At 43.5% G+C, this 18,097-nt stretch overlaps 1 protein-coding gene across 2 annotated transcripts in view; it reads right to left on the bottom strand.

Moving 5' to 3' along the window:
- Positions 1 to 18,097, bottom strand: part of SLC4A8 (solute carrier family 4 member 8) — a 317,175-nt gene that overhangs the window by 83,859 nt on the left and 215,219 nt on the right. For both annotated transcript variants that reach the window (XM_077483707.1, XM_077483708.1), the window contains exons 7-12: positions 16,583 to 16,674; positions 16,180 to 16,337; positions 6,751 to 6,838; positions 4,087 to 4,233; positions 1,195 to 1,295; positions 44 to 218 (exon numbers count right to left, since the gene is read on the bottom strand). In XM_077483707.1, coding sequence (XP_077339833.1) covers positions 44 to 218; positions 1,195 to 1,295; positions 4,087 to 4,233; positions 6,751 to 6,838; positions 16,180 to 16,337; positions 16,583 to 16,674 — 761 coding nt within the window. The remainder of the gene's footprint in view (positions 1 to 43; positions 219 to 1,194; positions 1,296 to 4,086; positions 4,234 to 6,750; positions 6,839 to 16,179; positions 16,338 to 16,582; positions 16,675 to 18,097) is intronic.

Here is an 18,097-nt window from a genome sequence, read left to right as displayed (position 1 = left end):
GAGGGTGGTTCTAGTCGGTGTTAGGCACAGGTAAGTTTCTTACTATTCGACCTTCTGTAGCTTCTCCAAGCAAACCCCCAAATGTGATGACCGGAGACATGCAAGCACAGTACAGGAAGAGGAAAGAAGCCACACACTGCAAGCTCAGCGCATCCCTGTAGTCACTCCAGTACCAAGGAGCTTTCCTCTTGATGTCTACCATCAGACCACCAAAAAACCTGAAATGAATAATACAAAGCGCCATTTACTGCCAGCAGCAGAAAAATACCAGTAGCTATTTTCTAACAAATGACTGTCCACTGGGTGCTGTAGCTGACTAATGTTTGCTCAGTGGTAAGGTTTTCATTGAATTTATTACAACATTTTTTTCAGCCATTGGGCTGCAAATTTACTAAATGCATGACTTATTGTTACTCTAGGATTTGCAACAGCTGTCTCGAATGCCCCCCCCCCCCCCCAAAAAAAACCAAACCAAAGGAACGGTGTTCACACATATAGGAAGACTGTAGCTGCCCAAGTCAGGTCTTTTCATAGGTTGCAATACATTTCTGAAAAGCTAACCTTCAGCTTTGCCTTCACTTTGGTAACATCAATATATATGACTCACAGGAGGCTTACTTGTGAAAAATAACACAAAGGAGCCTGAAATAAAAACAGAGATAGTGCTCAAAGCAACAGATTAAATTAGGACAACGACATCTGCTTGATTCGCTATGAGCAAAAGCTCTACTTTTCATAAAAATAAAGCCCAGAATGTGGAGGGGTGGTTGTGCAGGGTGGTGGGGGGGGGGGGGGGGGGTGGTTGTGCAGGGTGGAATAACACAACAGCTCAGAGGGGGAGATCTCTGAACTAACCTCTCATGGCTAGTACAGCGGCTTCGACTGGAGCTGACAGTTTGTGTTTCGTCCAACCCATGGGGTTGAACAAAAAAACACCACAATAGTGTGTACCCGGCTTTAGTTACCTTAAAATTACACTATGATAGGTTCCTCGCTATCCAATATTAAGCTTTTTCAGCAATAATTTAGTAACCTAGTAGGAGCGAATGATATGATCCATGAAGGTTAAAAATAATTAAATATTCATACCTGACAGAGGGTCCTATTGTAGGTAGATTTGGACTGGGGCTTTATTCATCCTAGTCTGTAGTGAGTGTCTGTCACTCTGAATAATTCCAACAAACATCCACTAACCTCCCTGTGCGCTGCAATTCTGGTCCGCTTTCTTCTGGCTCTGGTTCAGGATCTACATGGCAGACATTTCCATTGGGGACTCCAGGCATTTTCCTTTTCTCCTGCAACACAGGAATTCACATACATTTAATTGTATGCATTGGGAATAATTTTATCCAGAAAAAGTTCATGCTTGCTTCTTGCAGGACAACAGGATTATTCAATTCACTTTAAAATAATTTTCTTAAAGTCTGTTCAGGGACACAAGAAGACTTAAAAAGGAGAAGTATAGCCAAAGCTATTTTGGTCATATTTCTCCACTGGATCACAGGAGTGCAATTTGTTCGTTTGCATCACAGGAGTGCAATTCGTTCTGCACTCCTGTGACCCATTTTCAGCCAACAGGGAGTAAAGTCTGCTGTTGGCTGATATCAGTCAGCCAGTCCAGGCCATATGGTCGGAATCCACCGAGATGCCTGGGCCGTCACTTGGCTCAGCCTCCCAGCAATCAGCTGAGAGCCTAGGCCAGCCCCCCCCCCACCCCCTTCACAACCCAGACCCTCAGGGAGTGCTGGAGGGGCAAAGCAGAGAGCTGGTGACCGACAGTCACAGCTCTCTGCTCAGAGCAGAGGGGGAGAACTGAGCGATTGGTAGCGTTCAGTTCTCACTGAAAAGCCAGCGGGGGACAGATGCAGCATATGATGGATGCTGCATCCACCTAGAGGAGTATAAATGTTTTTTTTTCTTTTTCTAAGAAGTCCATATGTTTCTTTTAAAGAGGTAGTAAACCCAAAAGCAAACATTCATTATATTGCAGTTTACTAATTCTAAGAAGTGATGGCTGCATTTTTTTTTCTTTTTTAGGCTCTTCCCCTTCCCTTATTTTCACCTGGTGATAGAGCCAATCTGTTCTTTTTCAAAGCTCTTTTTTACAAGCTCTCTTGCAGATGTAGCAGTTAGAGGGATGAGACAAACCATTTACCATTGACAAGGGTGCTTACAATGATCAGCATATATGCAAAACTTTTATCCCAAAAAGAAAGAATAACTGTTATAACTGCTTATAAAGTGTGAGCTGAAGTTTGGCTTTGATTTGTCAGTGTATCGAAATCTGCTAGTACACTGAACATTCCCCTTCCCCTAGACTGAGAATGCTGCCCTCCAAAGATGCCTCTATGCTCCTTCATCCAGAGTGGAGACACTCTAATACAGGAGATGTGTTACTGGCCAGACAAAACAGAGGGGAAAAGGGCTAAACAAATGAATGCAGCCACCACATCTAAAGATTGGTAACCTGCAATATATTACATTTCTGATTTTAGATCTGATACCATTTTAAACCTTTAGGCTATATTGCCACTTACAGCATTATTGGACACTGGTGGCAAACAAAAAACTGTAGGCTACCACAGGGTATAATACCTCAGCTCTAAAGCAAACCAGTACCTAACACAGATGTGGGACATGTGCCCCTCAATGGACGCCAAGAAAGGGATTTTACAGTGAGTTCCGAAAAAAGAAATTCTTGATGTGCAAAATCAGTCCACCTAAGAGGCAGACAACACAGCAAAACAACTTCTAACAGGAGCAATGTAAACAACAAGTACTAAGAACTGTTTGCAGCTCAAAAAGATGCCTGCTGAAGGACCACTCACTCAAAGCCATCATCAGATGAGGCAGAACTGTCCACCTGATAGAGCATGTGGATGGGTGGCAGCCTTGCAAATATTGGAAACAGAGGTCTGATTTTAAAAATCCTAAGAGCCCGTCTCTGCCCTAATAAAGTAATTCTGTACTGGAAAGGTGGAAACCCCCAACCTTAAGACCATAAGCCTGAATGATGATCTGCCAGGTTATAAATCGAGAAGCCAATCCAGGATGACAAAAAGGGAATTAGTCTTCCAGAAGGAAGCAGTGGCTGAGAGACGGCCTTGAAAACCTAGACCACTTTTCAACATAGGAGGGCGATTTATTTTTGGTGAGCTGGAGATGGACAGAGGGACAGAAGAGCAATGTCCTGTTAAGGAAGAACGTGGGCACGACTTTGGAAAGGATGTCCTGGGACTTAGTACCGCTTTATTTCACAAGACCAAAAAAATGGTTTCTGGTGGTCTAAAGTCATCAGGTCAGATACTCATTTGACTAAGGTGATTGAAACAAGAAATACTAATTTGTGGGTCAAAGTAGAGAGAAGAATGCCTCTGATAGGTTCAAATGTGGCCTTCTGAGGTGCCAAAAGGAGATTGTGGCTGTGGGAAACCACATGAGAGACCTCTGCAAAAAGGCCCGAAATAGACTTTGATGCCTGAAGTTCAATTAGCGGTTCATTTTGATCATCTGGAGCAAATCAGGAAGAAGCTTACCCTGAAGGAAGCTACCATCAGCCACATGACCCTCATGAAGAAACAGAGGGTTGGAGGACATCTACATTGAAGAACACGGACTTGAGTCTTTAGAGTCGGAAGTTAGTTCCTGGGGAAAACAACATTATAGGGTGGGAAGTGTCCAAAACAAACCCCAGATACTCCAAATGCTAGGAGTCAGAGCCAGTGAAAATGTCTTAAGGTTCAGGATCCACCAGAACCTTTGCAACATTTCTTGCAGCAGGAGGTTGTCCAAATTTCCCAAAATGGGATAACCCCGAAAAGAGCAACAGGGCTAACACTGGAGCAAGCATTTTGTTAAACCCCCAAAATGCAGGAGAGAGGACGAAAGAAAGGTCCATAAACTGCAGAAACTACTGGTGAGCTGGAAAAATGGGCAACGTAAGCATCTGTTCACTCAAAGCATAACAGGAGTATGAACCAATCAAGTCATCTGCAGTAGTCTCAGTCACCTTATTATTTCAACTGTTATTCTATTTTTTTAAAGCAAAATCCCTTATAATAGTCACAAACTAAAATTTATACCAACCTGAGAAGGAACATTTTTTGGTGGCTCAATTCTGATTGATGGGTCCCATTCTCCAGGTGGAAGTACTGTCACTTGATCCAGGAATTCATCAATTCCAGCTAGCAAGTCTGTTCGGTCTTTTGCTTTGTAAGCAACATCATGAAAAATCTATAAATAGATTGTATTGTAGTAAAGAAAAAAAAAACACATACAGAACGCGGTAAAGTGTGATTGTAAGTAAGAAAATAAAGTTCACATTCGCCTATTTGATTTGTTTTTTCCCCAGGAATCTGTAGAGGTCTGTTTTTTTTTTTTTTTTTAAACAAAAAAACTCATGAAATGGGTGTCAGTCATCTCTCGATCATGATTTAAAGTGACAAGACTCCACACATTTTTACGGTTTTATTGACTGTGCTAAATTTCTAACGACTTTGTCTGCTGCTTACCAATGTGAGGAGAATGAGATGAATGGTTTCATATACATAACTAGAGAAATGATAAATTAAACATGAGGCAATTGAGCACTTCTTGAGATCATAACTACAGATTTACAGTGTATCCAGAGTATACAATGATTTTGATGCTTTTTACTATTTACCATACCATTGAATAACCAAACAAAAGAACTCGCTGCTCCAGGTGAGAAAGGAAGCCTAATGATATCACAGGTGCCCACCTCGGCTTGCCTCTGCATATACGATCAACACTGAAGAAATGGCTGCACTCCAAGATCCATCAAAATTCTTATTTAATAAACTAACATCCCAATGGTAAATGGTAAACCATTTGAACTGTTTGTAACACTTGGGGTGTTTGTTTATTAACCAATTAAGCCCCGTACCAATTTGCAGCCAAAAGGACCAGGCCTTTTTGCGATTCAGCACTGCTTTTATTTAACTGACAATTGCATGGTCGTATTGTGAATGCGACATTATGGCGGACACATCGGACATTTTTGGGACCATTGTCATTTATACAGCAATCAGTGCTATTTAAATGCACTGATTCCTGTGTAAATGGCACTGGCAGTTAAGGAGTTAACCACTAGGGGGCAGTGTAGGGGGATTATGTATGATGTGATGTTTTTTTTTATTGTAGGGGGGCGTGGCCTCACTTGTGACATCACTGATCGTCCTTCCCATAAAAGGGAACAGACAATCATTGACAGCCACAAGGGAAGCACAGGGAGAGGTTTGTTTACACAGACCTCTCCTCGTTCTTCTTTGACCCGATCGCGGGACACCAGCGGCGATCAGGTCCGCTGGTCCCGCGGCCATGGAGCACAGGACCGGGTTGGGAGTGCGCCGCCGGTGGCGCGCTCCTGACCCACGGCTGGGCACTTAAAGAATCACGTACCGGTACGTGATTGTGCCCAGCCGTGCCATTCTGCCGGCGTATATCGGCGTGAGGCGGTCCTTAACCACTTGAGACCTGCGCTATAGCCGAATGACGGCTACAGCGCGGATCTCCTTTGCCGGGACTACGTCTATTGACGTTGTCCCGTGCACGAGCGGCCTGCGCGCCCCCTGAGGGGCGCGTGCGGCGCGCTCTGTGATCGGCGAGTTTACGAGACTTGCCTGATTACCGATCCGAGCAAGGGGTCGATTCCCGACCCCTTATCACATGATCAGCTGTCAGCCAATGACAGCTGATCATGTGATATAACGGAGCCGGTAATCGGCTATTATTCCTCCTCGAGAAAAAAAAAGAGCCGATCACCGGCGGACGTGATCTGGACATCAGTCCCGATCATGGCCAGCCCTGCCAGTGCCCACCTGCCCCCTGCCAGTGCCCACCTGCCCCCTCATCACTAAACATCATTAAAAAATAAGTGCCCCCCGTCAGTGCCCACAGTGCCACCCAGCAGTGCCCACAGTGCCACCCAGCAGTGCCCACAATCTGCCTCAACAAAGGTGCTGCACCCCAGTGCCACATATCCGTGCCCATCAGTGTCATCTACCAGTGCCCATCAGTGCAGCCCATCAGTGCCCAGCAGTGCCACCTATCAGAGCCACCTATCAGTGCCACCTATCAGTGCCCATCAGTCCCATCTATCAGTGGTACCTACCAGTGCCCCTTAGTGCCACCCATCCATGCCATCTTATCTGTGCCCATCTTTGTCCATCAGTGCCGCCTTATCTGTGCCTATTAGTGCCGCCTTAACTATGCCTATCAGTGCAGCCTATCAGTGCCCACCAGTGCAGCCTATCAGTGCCCACCAGTGCAGCCTATCAGTGCCGCCTCATCAGCGCACTTCAATGAAGGAGAAAAATGACCCGTTTGCAAAATTTTATAACAAACTATTAAACATGATTTTTTTTTTTGCATCTTTTTTTGTTTGTTTAGCAAAAAAATAAAACTCCCAGCTGTAATTAAATACCACCAAAAGAAAGCTCTATTTGTGGGGAAAAAATTATAAAAATTTCATTTGGGTACAGTGTTGTATGCCCGTGCAATTGTCATTCAAAGTGCATCAGCGCTGAAAGCTGAAAATTGGTCTGGGACTGAGGGGGGTTTAAGTGCCCAGTAAGCAAGTGGTTAAGTGATTAAATAAGAATTTTGATGGATCTTGGAGTGCAGCCATTTCTTAAGTGTTGACCATACCATTGAAACTGGTAGCTTTTGTGAATTTTTATTTTTATTTTGTCAACAGGAACAGTAAAAAAAACAAAAAAACGTATTTACCTCATCGGTCATTATAGTAGCCATGGATCTGCCAATCTCATGGTATTGCTGTGCTTTTCCTACAGGTCCCAACAAGATAAATAAGAACCTGAAAGATAATCATATAAACTAGGTGAACTATACAATTACACACTATAACTGTATGCAGAGAATAGAGGAGTAGAATATTTTCAGCTAACATAGTGAATGTTCAACTAGCTTATTGAATAAAGTAGAGCGGTGGTCACTTAAATCATGTACAAGCAAAAATCATTTTTTTTAATTTCCTTGCACTTGGTTGGGTAATTAAAGTAAACATAGCTTTATCTTATCCACTAAGACTTCTGAATATATACTTTGCAATAGAATCATTCTTTACTCTAACATATATACGTATACTCCAATGAATTGTAAGCATTGTTTGATTTACTTAAGGAGTAAAGGCCGTTTACAACATAAATGATGCAATATGAATGTTCACTTTGCAAGGCAATATTATTAAAGAAGATGAACACGAGATCACTTTAAATAGCCAGTCATGTGCTAGTAAAAATGCTCTTTCCCTTATACATAATTGGATAATAATGTGAACTCAGGTTCCTTTCACACCGCAAGGTGAACAGCCTTTACTTTTTGCCAAATCAACCCCAATAAATATTGACTATGATAATACACCATTAATGCTTATTGGGTGTGTTCAATAAAGACATTAGAAATTAGAATTGCTTGTGTTTTATCAGCTTAAGCACATTGGGGTTGATTTACTAAAAGGTGGAGAGAGTGCAAAATATGGTGAAGCTGTGCAAGGTAGCCAATCAGCTTCTAACTTAAGCTTTGACAAAAAAAACCTGGGTGCTGATGAAGCTGAAACTATGATTAAGCCCTGGTGGGCACGGTGAAACATGTCAAGGGGGTGGCCCGAGGTGCGGCATTGACTGAGGCTTTCACATGTATACATCCATACCAGGATTGGCTATGGTGAGTAGCGGTATTATGCTTAAAATGGTTGTAAACCCTTAAATATACCCAGTGAAGTTTACTTCACTTCCCCTTTCTACACACTTTCAAAAGTGCAGATCATGTTAAAAATCTTTCCTCAATTGCCAGCAGTACATAGGAAAGGGTGGAGAGCTACACTTACACTGTGTGACAGCTGATTAGAGGAAAGGGACACCCCCCTCCACATAGGCAGAGGAACGAAGGAACATGCAGAGCTGGATTCTGAATAGAAAAGCTCCCTACTCATCTACCTCTAAGCACCCTCCTGATACAAATTTTGAGCTTATGTTATCTCATGTGTTGGAGAACTTTTTAGAAGCGACTCATGCTGATAAACAGAAGAATGAAGCACGAGGGAAACAACACTTAGGCCGCGTACACACGGGCGGACTGTTCGCCCAACCTTGTCCGCTGAACAGTGTTTGGGCGGACAGTCCGCTCGTGTGTGGGGCTTCAGCGGACAGTTTCAGCGGACAGTTGGACGAACAAGGTCTTACGGAAATTCCGAAAAACTGTCCGCTGAAACAAGGTTTCAGCGGACTGTTCGCTCGTGTGTAGGCTTGTTCGGCCAACTAAGTCTCGCGCATGCTCAGAAAGGATTTCCACGTCGGAAGGTTGCATTGCAGTGTATTGGACGTCGAAATTTTCGATCCGTCGTGCGTGCCGAAACGTCATCGCGCACGGTTTCAGCAAACTGTTCGTCCGTCGTGTGTGGCCATGTCCGTCCATGCTAAGTTTGAGCGGACTGTTTGCCGAAACTGTTGGACGGACAAAGTTGGGCGAACAGTCCGCACGTGTGTACGCGGCCTTAGAGATTTGGAGAGACAAGTAAACACTGCAGATATATGTGCTTAGTTCAAATTTCATGAATGGTGTTTACAACCACTTTAAATATTCATTGCTCACTAGATAAGTTTTTCTTACGCCGGTATACCTTCTATTCTGAGGGCCAACATGGCCCTACACCTCGTGGAGCACCAAGCATTAATGCTCTTATCGGAAAGATGATTGGTTTGCATGCATGGCTGCACCAGATTTTGTTTCTAGTTTTAGAAAATCAACCTCAGAGTGTTTTTCTACTTTTGTGACTTGGGAACAGATCACATTTTATAGCAAACTACTGCAAAACAGTTACATAGAAACATAAAATGTGACAGCAGAAAAAGGTCCAAGTGGTCCACCAAGTCTGCCTGTGTTTTTTTTTATTTTTTATTTACACAAGCCTAACCTAGACCATAAAGTACACAGGTTCACATACTTTGTCTTGCCACTGTATTTAACATGTCTGACTTTATACATTTATAAAATGTAGGCATTATAAAGACAGTGGGAGTGATTTACTAAAATTGGAGAGAGCAAAATCTGGTGCAGCTCTGCACAGAAAGACCATTAGTGCTTGGTGCTCCAGGGTGAGGCATTGGACAAGAAACCAATCAGCTTTCAGGTTTTATTGCCAACACTTAATTGAACAAGCTAGAAGCTGAATGGCTACCATGCACAGCTGTACCAGATTCTAAGTGCTTTAGTATTAGTAAATCAACCCCACTGCCTGCAGGTCTTATTTAGGGGCAACATAAATGCGCAGTTGAAGCGCTTTTTTTGACCGCCTGCCAACTGCCCCCCTTAAGCTGAAATTGGAAGCAGACCGAGGTGCTTACATGTCGTGGCAGCGATGTTCGCACCTGTGGCAAAGTTAACCTGACTTGTAGTGATCAGCGGATGCCAAATGCTACACATTCAAGTCAATGGGAAACCACGCAGTTGCAGCACATTTGTTGGTAAAAATAGGGTTAAAACAGGCAGTGAGGAGGCGTTGCCTGGCAGTAGCCTCTGGAGTGCGTTCAGCGCGCAAATCGAGCTTCAGGAGGTAAGGGAGCTCTGGAAGTATGTATACAAAAAGTTTTCCCGTTGTGATTTTGGGAACTCTCAACTTGTAGAACCAGGATAGTTGGCAAGGTTAGGTAAATATGCTTGTGCAGTTTTCTCACCAATCCAATATAAAGGTAAGGTTTGGATGTGTGCAAAAGCCTAAAGGGCCTGTGCAATACTGACAATGCTCCAATTTTGTCTTCGCTTTCAAAAATTAAACATGAATTTAGTAACAGCCATGTACTGCGTTGTACTTATGTAATAAATAAACCTGTACTTTGGCAAATTAATATGAGATAATGAAAATATGTGGCTGGGAGAATGCAGTGGAAGTGGAATTAGAGCTCAGCGGTTACAGTCTAATAGATATCTAACAATATAAAAACATTGGCAAGTAGCTGGTACACAGCACAATTAATTAGCAAGATAATGAATATCTACTGTGTGAAAGGCCTGACTACCACAACATAAATAAAATAAAGACACTCTTACAATGTTTATATATAATACTTTAAAAGCAGAAGTTCGGTTTAAGCCCTATACAAACTATTCTGTTAATGAAAGAGGTGTATACTTGCCTAACCTAAAGGCCTTCCGGTTTGGTAACATGATCTCTCCAGCAGCTGGCTTTAGGAGAAAGAAGAGATTGCCGACAACGGCTGCAACACCTGGGTGGTGAGATCACCCATAAAATTACTGTGGTTGGCACTCCCTCCTCTCTCCTGAAGCCACTGCCGGGGGCCAATCATGTGACCAGACTGGAGCACACTTAAGCCCCGTACACAAAATCAGGATATCGTACAAAAAATCCTATGATAATCTGATCGTTCATACACAGCTTTGTTCTGAAATTTTACAGAAGGACAAAACAACAAATTTTTAACCTGTTGTATGAGATTTTCATACTTTAGTAACCCATTTGTTTTTGATATGGAGACTAGCATGGAAAAAAAAAAAAAAACAGGCACGCATTTGTCCGATAATCTCATTGATTGTACTGGGTTTATATTAGATAAGTATACACATCTTTCTTTAGTAAGGTATTTAGTATAGGGCTTAGAATGGGGATTGGGGGTGGAAGCAGATTTAAGCTTACTTAGGTTTTGATCGGACCTCCACTTTAATTAGGAGTTAAACTGTATGTACTTGTACCTGGGTCTTCGAAAGACGGATCAGTGAATAGTGGCTTTCAGCAATTTTAGCTAATAGTATATTCATTCTGGGAAAAGAACTGAAGATATCTTACTACCACTTTTCCATTGTTTGACACATAATAATGCTGACCATATAAATGGCAATTTTCAGGCAACTGCACGCAGTTTCAAGCAAAGTGAAAATAGTTGCCATTACCTGAGAACTGCTGATCCTAGAAACAGTAATGCTGCATACACGCGACCAAACTTTCTGGCAGAAAAGGTCAGACGGTCTTCCTGGCGGACTTTCGACCGAACGGACTTGCCCACACATGAACGGACCAAAGTCCGTTCGTTTTGAATGTGATGACGTACGATGGGACTAGAAAAGGAAGTTCAATAGCCAGTAGCCAATACAGTAGCTGCGCTTGCGTTGCATTTGGTCTGTCAGACCAGCATACATACGAATGGTTTTCCCTATAGAAATTGATTCCGTCGGATTTGAAACATGTTGTATTTCTAGGTTCGTCTGAATTTTTGAAGAAAAAAGTCAGATAAAGCCCACACGATCGTAATATCCAACGGAATGATTCCGTCAGATTTTTTCTGCCAGAAAGTCTGGTCGTGTGTACGCAGCATAAGAGATCTACATAACATATACATGGGCCTGATTTACTAAAATTAAATGCATATGGCATGCAGGGAGAAAAGACTATGATGAGAATTGGTATGCTTGCAATAAGAGTTTTCAGGTCTAGGCAGATATGTACACACTCAGAAAACACAATTCCCTTAAGCCTAGTACACATAGGACTAATGGGTGGCATTGGCCAGTTCAATAGAAACCGGCCGACAATCGCCGTGTATGTACTGTAGCCAGTCCGTCAGAAGCTCCTGATCAGCGTGCTAAGCCAAAACTACTAGTGGGTACCAGGCTTTAGTGATCTACTAAAGCCTTGGTGGCTGCATGCAGGCCTCTGCATTTTTTTCTGCTCCCTGCAAGTATTGATTTTTGTTTCCCTATTGCCCTGTTCTAAAAGGGATGTCTACCAGTCTCATGCAAGCATGTCCCCCCAGTCTCCAACAACTCCTATAGCATGTTCACAGTCTCTGACAGTCTCGTTTAGCATATCCATAGTCTTTGTCCATCTCTGGAGCGTTTAGGGTACCAACAACAATGATTTGTATCGCAAGCACGACACATGTTTTTCACAGGTTTTCTGGAATTGTGCACAACACATGCTACACTAGTGTGAAAGCTTATAACAACCAGAACTCTTTGTATTTATTTAAATTTCCCAGTAGTAGGGATGAGCTTCGAGTTCGAGTCAAACTCATGTTCGACTCGAACATTGCCTGTTCGGCGAACAGTAAACAATTTGGGGTGTTCGCGGCAAATTCGAAAAGCCGTGGAAAACCCTGTACAAGTCTATGAGAGAAATCTAAAGTGCTAATTTTAAAGGCTAATATGCAAGTTATTGTCCTAAAAAGTGTTTGGGGACCCGGATCCTGCCCCAGGGGACATGTATCAAAGCAAAAAAAAAAGTTTTAAAAACGACCCTTTTTTCGGGAGCAGTGATTTTAATAATGCTTAAAGTGAAACAATAAAAGTGTAATATTCCTTTAAATTTCGTACCTGGGGGGTGTCTATAGTATGCCTGTGAAGGGACGCACGTTTCCCGTGCTTAGAACTGTCCCTGCACAAAGTGTCATTTCTGCAGGAAAAAAGTCATTTAAAATCACTTGCGGCTATATTGAATTGTCAGCTCCACATAATACAGAGAACTCATAAAGGAGACCCCCTTGATGGGACTTTAATAGACCACCACCACCACCACCAAAATTGCAAGTAAAACTTATATTTTTATTTATACAGTACAAAATAATAAAAAGAGACACCCAGACAAAAAATGTCTCCAATAAAATATACAATCAAAAAGATACACAAAAAACATCTATACAAAGACCACTAATGCTCTCAATGGTATCCGAATACTGATGCGTTTCCCGTTTCTGTTACAGAACTTTCATCAGGGGTAGAGAGCAGGAAATAACAATATCGTGGTAATTCTTAACAACAGCACTGCTCCATATATGTAAGGTAGGAACGCTGGAAGATGCCAAGATCATAGGCCGCAATTTAAGGGTCTTTTACTGAAATAGTAACTCACGGACCAGTCCTCCAAAAATGTTTCACAATGGAGGATGTAAAATATACATCCACTTCCCCAAGGGCTGTGGGAGGATTTTTTTTAAATAAATAACTCCTTAACAACATGTTTTTCGGCCCCTAATGAGGCTCCCCAAATCACTTAAGGGTACGAATACCAAAAAAACGGGGGTATGCACTGCAATATGTCCTTGAGCTGATGGCAGGTTTCTGTTACATCAGAGGGGGGCGGGGTCACCCACACGTCATTGGGGAAGCCAGGCTTCCCCACTTGCGTCAGACGGGGGCGGGGTCAGGTGACGGGTGGCCCCGCCCTCCTCATATAAGAAATGTCAGGTTGCCGGGATCCCCACAGTGTCTCCGCCAGTGGAGACAGAGGATGGATGGACTGCACTGGAGGGAGAGATCACCCGTCTCTGGACCCCGGAGAGATGATCATTCGTCACTGGATAGCAAGAGTGGATTACCACCGCTGGAATTATTATTATTTTTTTAATAAAGGACTTTTTGAACAGCGTGCGTGTCTTTTTTAACATTCTTTTACACTTTCTTTATGAAATGGTAGGGGTACTTTTGTACCCCCCTTACCATTTCAAATGGGGGGGCCGGGATCTGGGGGTCCCCTTGTGAAAGGGAGCTTCCATATTCTGATAAGCCCCACGCCCGCAGAGGCCCTTGTCCTCAACATGGGGACAAGGTGCTTTGAGGGGTCATAGACCCCCAAAGCATCCTCCCAATGTTGAGGGCATGTGGCCTGGTACCGTTCAGGAGGGGGGGGCGCTCTCTCCTTCCCCCCCTTTTCCTGTGGCCTGCCAGGTTGCGTGCTCGGATAAAGGGTCTGGTATGGATTTTTTGGGGGAACTCCACGCCATTTTTTTTTTTTATTTAACGCGGGGTTCCCCTTAATATCCATACCAGACCTGAAGGGTCTTTTTTCAACCTCACCTACTATATAAATATATGTAACTATGTTTTTCCCCATTGTGCGCCTTCTAAAAAGGAATGACTGTAATGCAAACAGTATAACAGTAACAATATAACAGTGAACCGGTAATGCTAAGCAGTTTCATTGAGTAGGGTAAGACGGACTTATCCACATGGGACAAATCACGCTTTACCTGGGTGGGACAAACGAACATTTTGAAAATGACAACACTGCCCCGCATTCGGTTTTTCCTGCAAATGATACCGATAAACCTACCACAACGTTTTTTCTCCGATCTCCGTAGCCTTTTTGTTAAGTTCGTGTGGGGTGGAAAGAAGCCACGCTTGGCCATAGCAACGCTCCAATGCTCTACGCTGAAAGGGGCCTAGGCGTACCCAACATACTCCAATACTACCAAGCGATCGCATTGCAATGCATTTTAGATTGGAGGTTCCATACGCCCTTTAAGTTATGGGTCCCCCTGGAAGAAAACTATGGCGGGCAGAGACTTGGCCTATGCACCCTGAGTCCCTGTAGGGAACAGGGGGCTCTCTAGGTGGGTTTCCCCGTTAACAGTTCATTCCCTGGAAACGTGGGATAGGGTGAACACACGCCTTGCACCGGCACCACAGTTATCCCCCCAGGGGGAACAGATGGCCGCGTTCGGCCCGTGGACAAAGGATGGGAAGGTCAGCCTAGAAAGATTTGTAGAAGGAGGGGCGGTGATACCGCTTTCTAACCTGAGGGAGCGACATGGTAGCTTCCCCTTTGATTTCTGGAGACACCGCCAACTGGAGGCCTTCATAGCTACGTGCCGTAGACAAACACCACTCAGGACGACGTTGACAGACTTCGAGAACACGTGGGCATCCACAGAGCCACTGAAACACATGATCTCGGCGATGTATGGACTGTTAGAGTCCACCACACCCAATCCCAAGCCACACTACATTACAGACTGGGAAAAAGATCTCCAACATGAATTCACAGGTGACCAGCTACATTATTTATACCGCCTGACACATACCAGCTCGATTGACTCTAAGACCCAAGAAAATAATTATAAGATTCTGTCCAGGTGGTACAGGGTGCCCGTCACCTTGGCCAGAATTTTCCCAAACACTCCAGTATGCTGGAGGGGATGTGAAATGAAAGGCACCTTCCTACATATTTGGTGGAAGTGTCCTGTGTTAATGCCATTCTGGACTATGGTCCACAAACATGTGTCAGATAGTCTGGGTATAGACATCCCAGCCCTGCCTAAGCACTTCTTGCTCCACATCCCTCCTATGCCTCTATCACGATATAAAAGGAGTGCACTCCCCCACCTCCTCAATGCAGCCAAACGTTTAATACCGCTACATTGGAAAAGCTCGCAGATTCCAAGCGAGCGGGACTGGTTGGGGAAGGTGGGGGAGATTATGGAGGCAGAGAGTTGGCTGGCCACCTGTAGGGATACCAGGGAGAAATTTGAGCACACATGGGCAGCTTGGAAGACCCATGTCCAGACCGCAAATATGGCTCCGTCCAGTCTAGATGTTGCGCTTCTTGCTCTAGCGGATCCAGAATTTGGGAGATTTGTCCAGGTGAACCTTCCTCCACCAACTACAACTTCTGCTCGTGAGTTGATTAATGAATCTGGTGAGACACGATGATTACACTTCCTCTCCCTCCCCCATCCCAACTTTCTTCTCTTTTTGTTCCCCCTTTGCTATTCTCTATACTCTACTGGTTAATGTTTTTTTTTTTTTTTTTGTTATTCTCCCTCCTATACGCTTTAAGTATCACCTGAGTGGTCGGTGGTTTCTTGACCATTCTGGGTACTTCGAGTCCATCTTTGTTATATATAAGGCGGGAGTCACTTGTAAAAGCTTTTTAAACTGCGACAAAGGGGCACCACACCCTCCTCCAGTATGGGGGAAGGGCCTGCCCATGTGGATCGAATGTCTGGGGCAGGAGGGGTGTTGCTCTGGGTATCTTGTATGGAAATGACTCTCTGTCGCCATGTATGTTCACCTGTACCTGGACCACGTCGTATGTATTCCCCGCTCCCCCCTCTCCATGTCTACCCCACCCCCCCTCCCCTTTTTTCCCTTATGTATGTTGATACAAAAATAGGGTAAGACTAGCTGCCAGGCTGTTAAGCATCTCAGAACCAAGGAAACCAGAGAAGAATTTTAGAATCTTTTGTGACCAGCATCAAACCACAAACTACCTGCAATGGTCATTAGTAATTATGTGTTGTAAAAATGTAATCTAATTTTAAATGCATCTTGTAAATATTAATAATGTTCCTTGCAATGACATAAATTAGAGCAAAACAATCTATGTACACAAAATTAAGTCAATCTTACCTAGTTGGTATTGGGACTTCTGTCAGTCCAGTGAGGAGAACTGCTGGAGACAGGCGAACAAATGCTACAATGGGTCGTTCTAGAAAATCCAGTTCTCCAACAAGGACATTAGAGGCTTCTGCTCCAGTGGGAATTTTTTTCATGAAGTGAAGATCCACCTAAAAACACAATGATAATATATATTTTTGTGCTGTACAACTCCATCTACTCTACATCTTTGCTAGCAGCAATATAAAATTATACTAACCCGAGTGGCTCTCGTTTATGTCCCCCCACACTCCAATATTCTCTTCCTTACCCTATTCTCTATTCCCCTGTGCTCCCCCCCCCCCCCCCCCCCATCAGGATAGAGGTGCTTCTAATATTAATGGAATCTACAAAATCTAAGAGAGGCAATACCAACCTTACTGAGATCAACAGCACTGCTGTTGTCGTGGCTTCCTCCATTTTTTACTTCTAATGTAGAGGGAGTAGGTTGAGGAAACACTGACAGACCTGTAAGATAAATTATTAGCTTCAATTAATTTAATGGTGCTGGTATTGTAAAAGCATTTCAATATGTATATATGCATTTGTAATGTCTTGCACAATAAGGACAAGCAGCCTGAGAAGCCACAAGAAAACTGATCATCATTATCAAACCTGGAGCAGACAGAATCTGTAGCAGTGGTGCATGGCAACCCTTCAGCTTTTAAATTCAGCTTGTTCAGTTAAAGGAGTTGTAAAGTCCCAAACCTGGAGCAGACAGAATCTGTAGCAGTGGTGCATGGCAACCCTTCAGCTTTTACCTTCAGCTTGTTCAGTTAAAGGAGTTGTAAAGTCAGGAGTTTTTTTTTTTTTTTTTATCTTAGTGCATTCCATGTATTAAGATAAAAAGCCTTCTGCGTGCAGCAGCCCCTCTCAGCCCCATCCCACCCCCCCTAATACTTACCTGAGCCCCATCTCGTCCCAGCGATGTCCATGAGTGTCTCGGCCATCCAATGCTCTCCCTCCTGATTGGTCTTAGACACAGCATCAGTGCCATTGGCTCCCGCTGCTGTCAAAGTCAGCTAGCCAATTAGGAGAGATAGGGGGCGAGGCTCCATGTCTGAATGGACACAGGGACAGGGAGCTGTGACTCGGCTCAGGTGCCCCCCATAGCAAACTGCTTTCTGTGGGGGCACGCAACAGGAGAGAGGGGCCTGGAGCACAGAAGAGGCACCCGAGAAGAGGAGGATCCGGGCTGCTCTGTGCAAAGCTACTGCACAGAGCAAGTATAACATATTTGTTATTTTTATTGAAAAAAAAAAAGGAGACTTTACAATCACTTTAAGCTTTGAAAACAAAAAAAAGATAGACGCTGACTGGATGCCATGCACAGCTGCTCTATATTCTGGCTGCTTCAGTTTTGTAATCTGCAAAAGCATTTTAAAGATTCAAATAAATGTTAAGAACGCAAATTACATATATTACCAGTCATTTCATAAGACAAATAGTAAAGATATGGAAAATAGTGGAAGGGGGAAATGCTGGGTTCACACCATCTTCGTATGCAGCTCACAGCGGGAGTCCGGTGCGTTCCTGTTCAGTTTCAGGGACAAATCTGGGCCAAATATTTGCCTGAATTCAGAACTAAAACAGAGCCAAAGACGCACAGGTCCCTTGTGCAAACTACTCTGCAGCTCTCCATAAAGAGCCAGTCACAGTCTCCTGTAATGCAAATTGTATGTGGGGAAATCTGCATCCAATTTGTAACAGTGGAATCACAGCCTAATTCTCCAGAAAAGGACACCACAAAAAGCTACAATAATGTGAGAATTGAGAACAATAAATTTCTAATATAAATTATATTATTATTACTTAATTTACTTATTATAATAATTATAAAACCATCAGGACAACTTCAGCCTAAAACAGGAAATTGCTGCCACCTAGTACC

Source organism: Lithobates pipiens, unplaced genomic scaffold (assembly GCF_037356315.1).
Source record: "Lithobates pipiens isolate NorthernLeopardFrog02 unplaced genomic scaffold, aLitPip1_a1.2 Scaffold_16, whole genome shotgun sequence".
Classification (NCBI taxonomy): Eukaryota; Metazoa; Chordata; class Amphibia; order Anura; family Ranidae; genus Lithobates; species Lithobates pipiens.
Note: the sequence above shows the minus strand (reverse complement) of the source record. Positions and strands in the feature narration are given on the sequence as shown.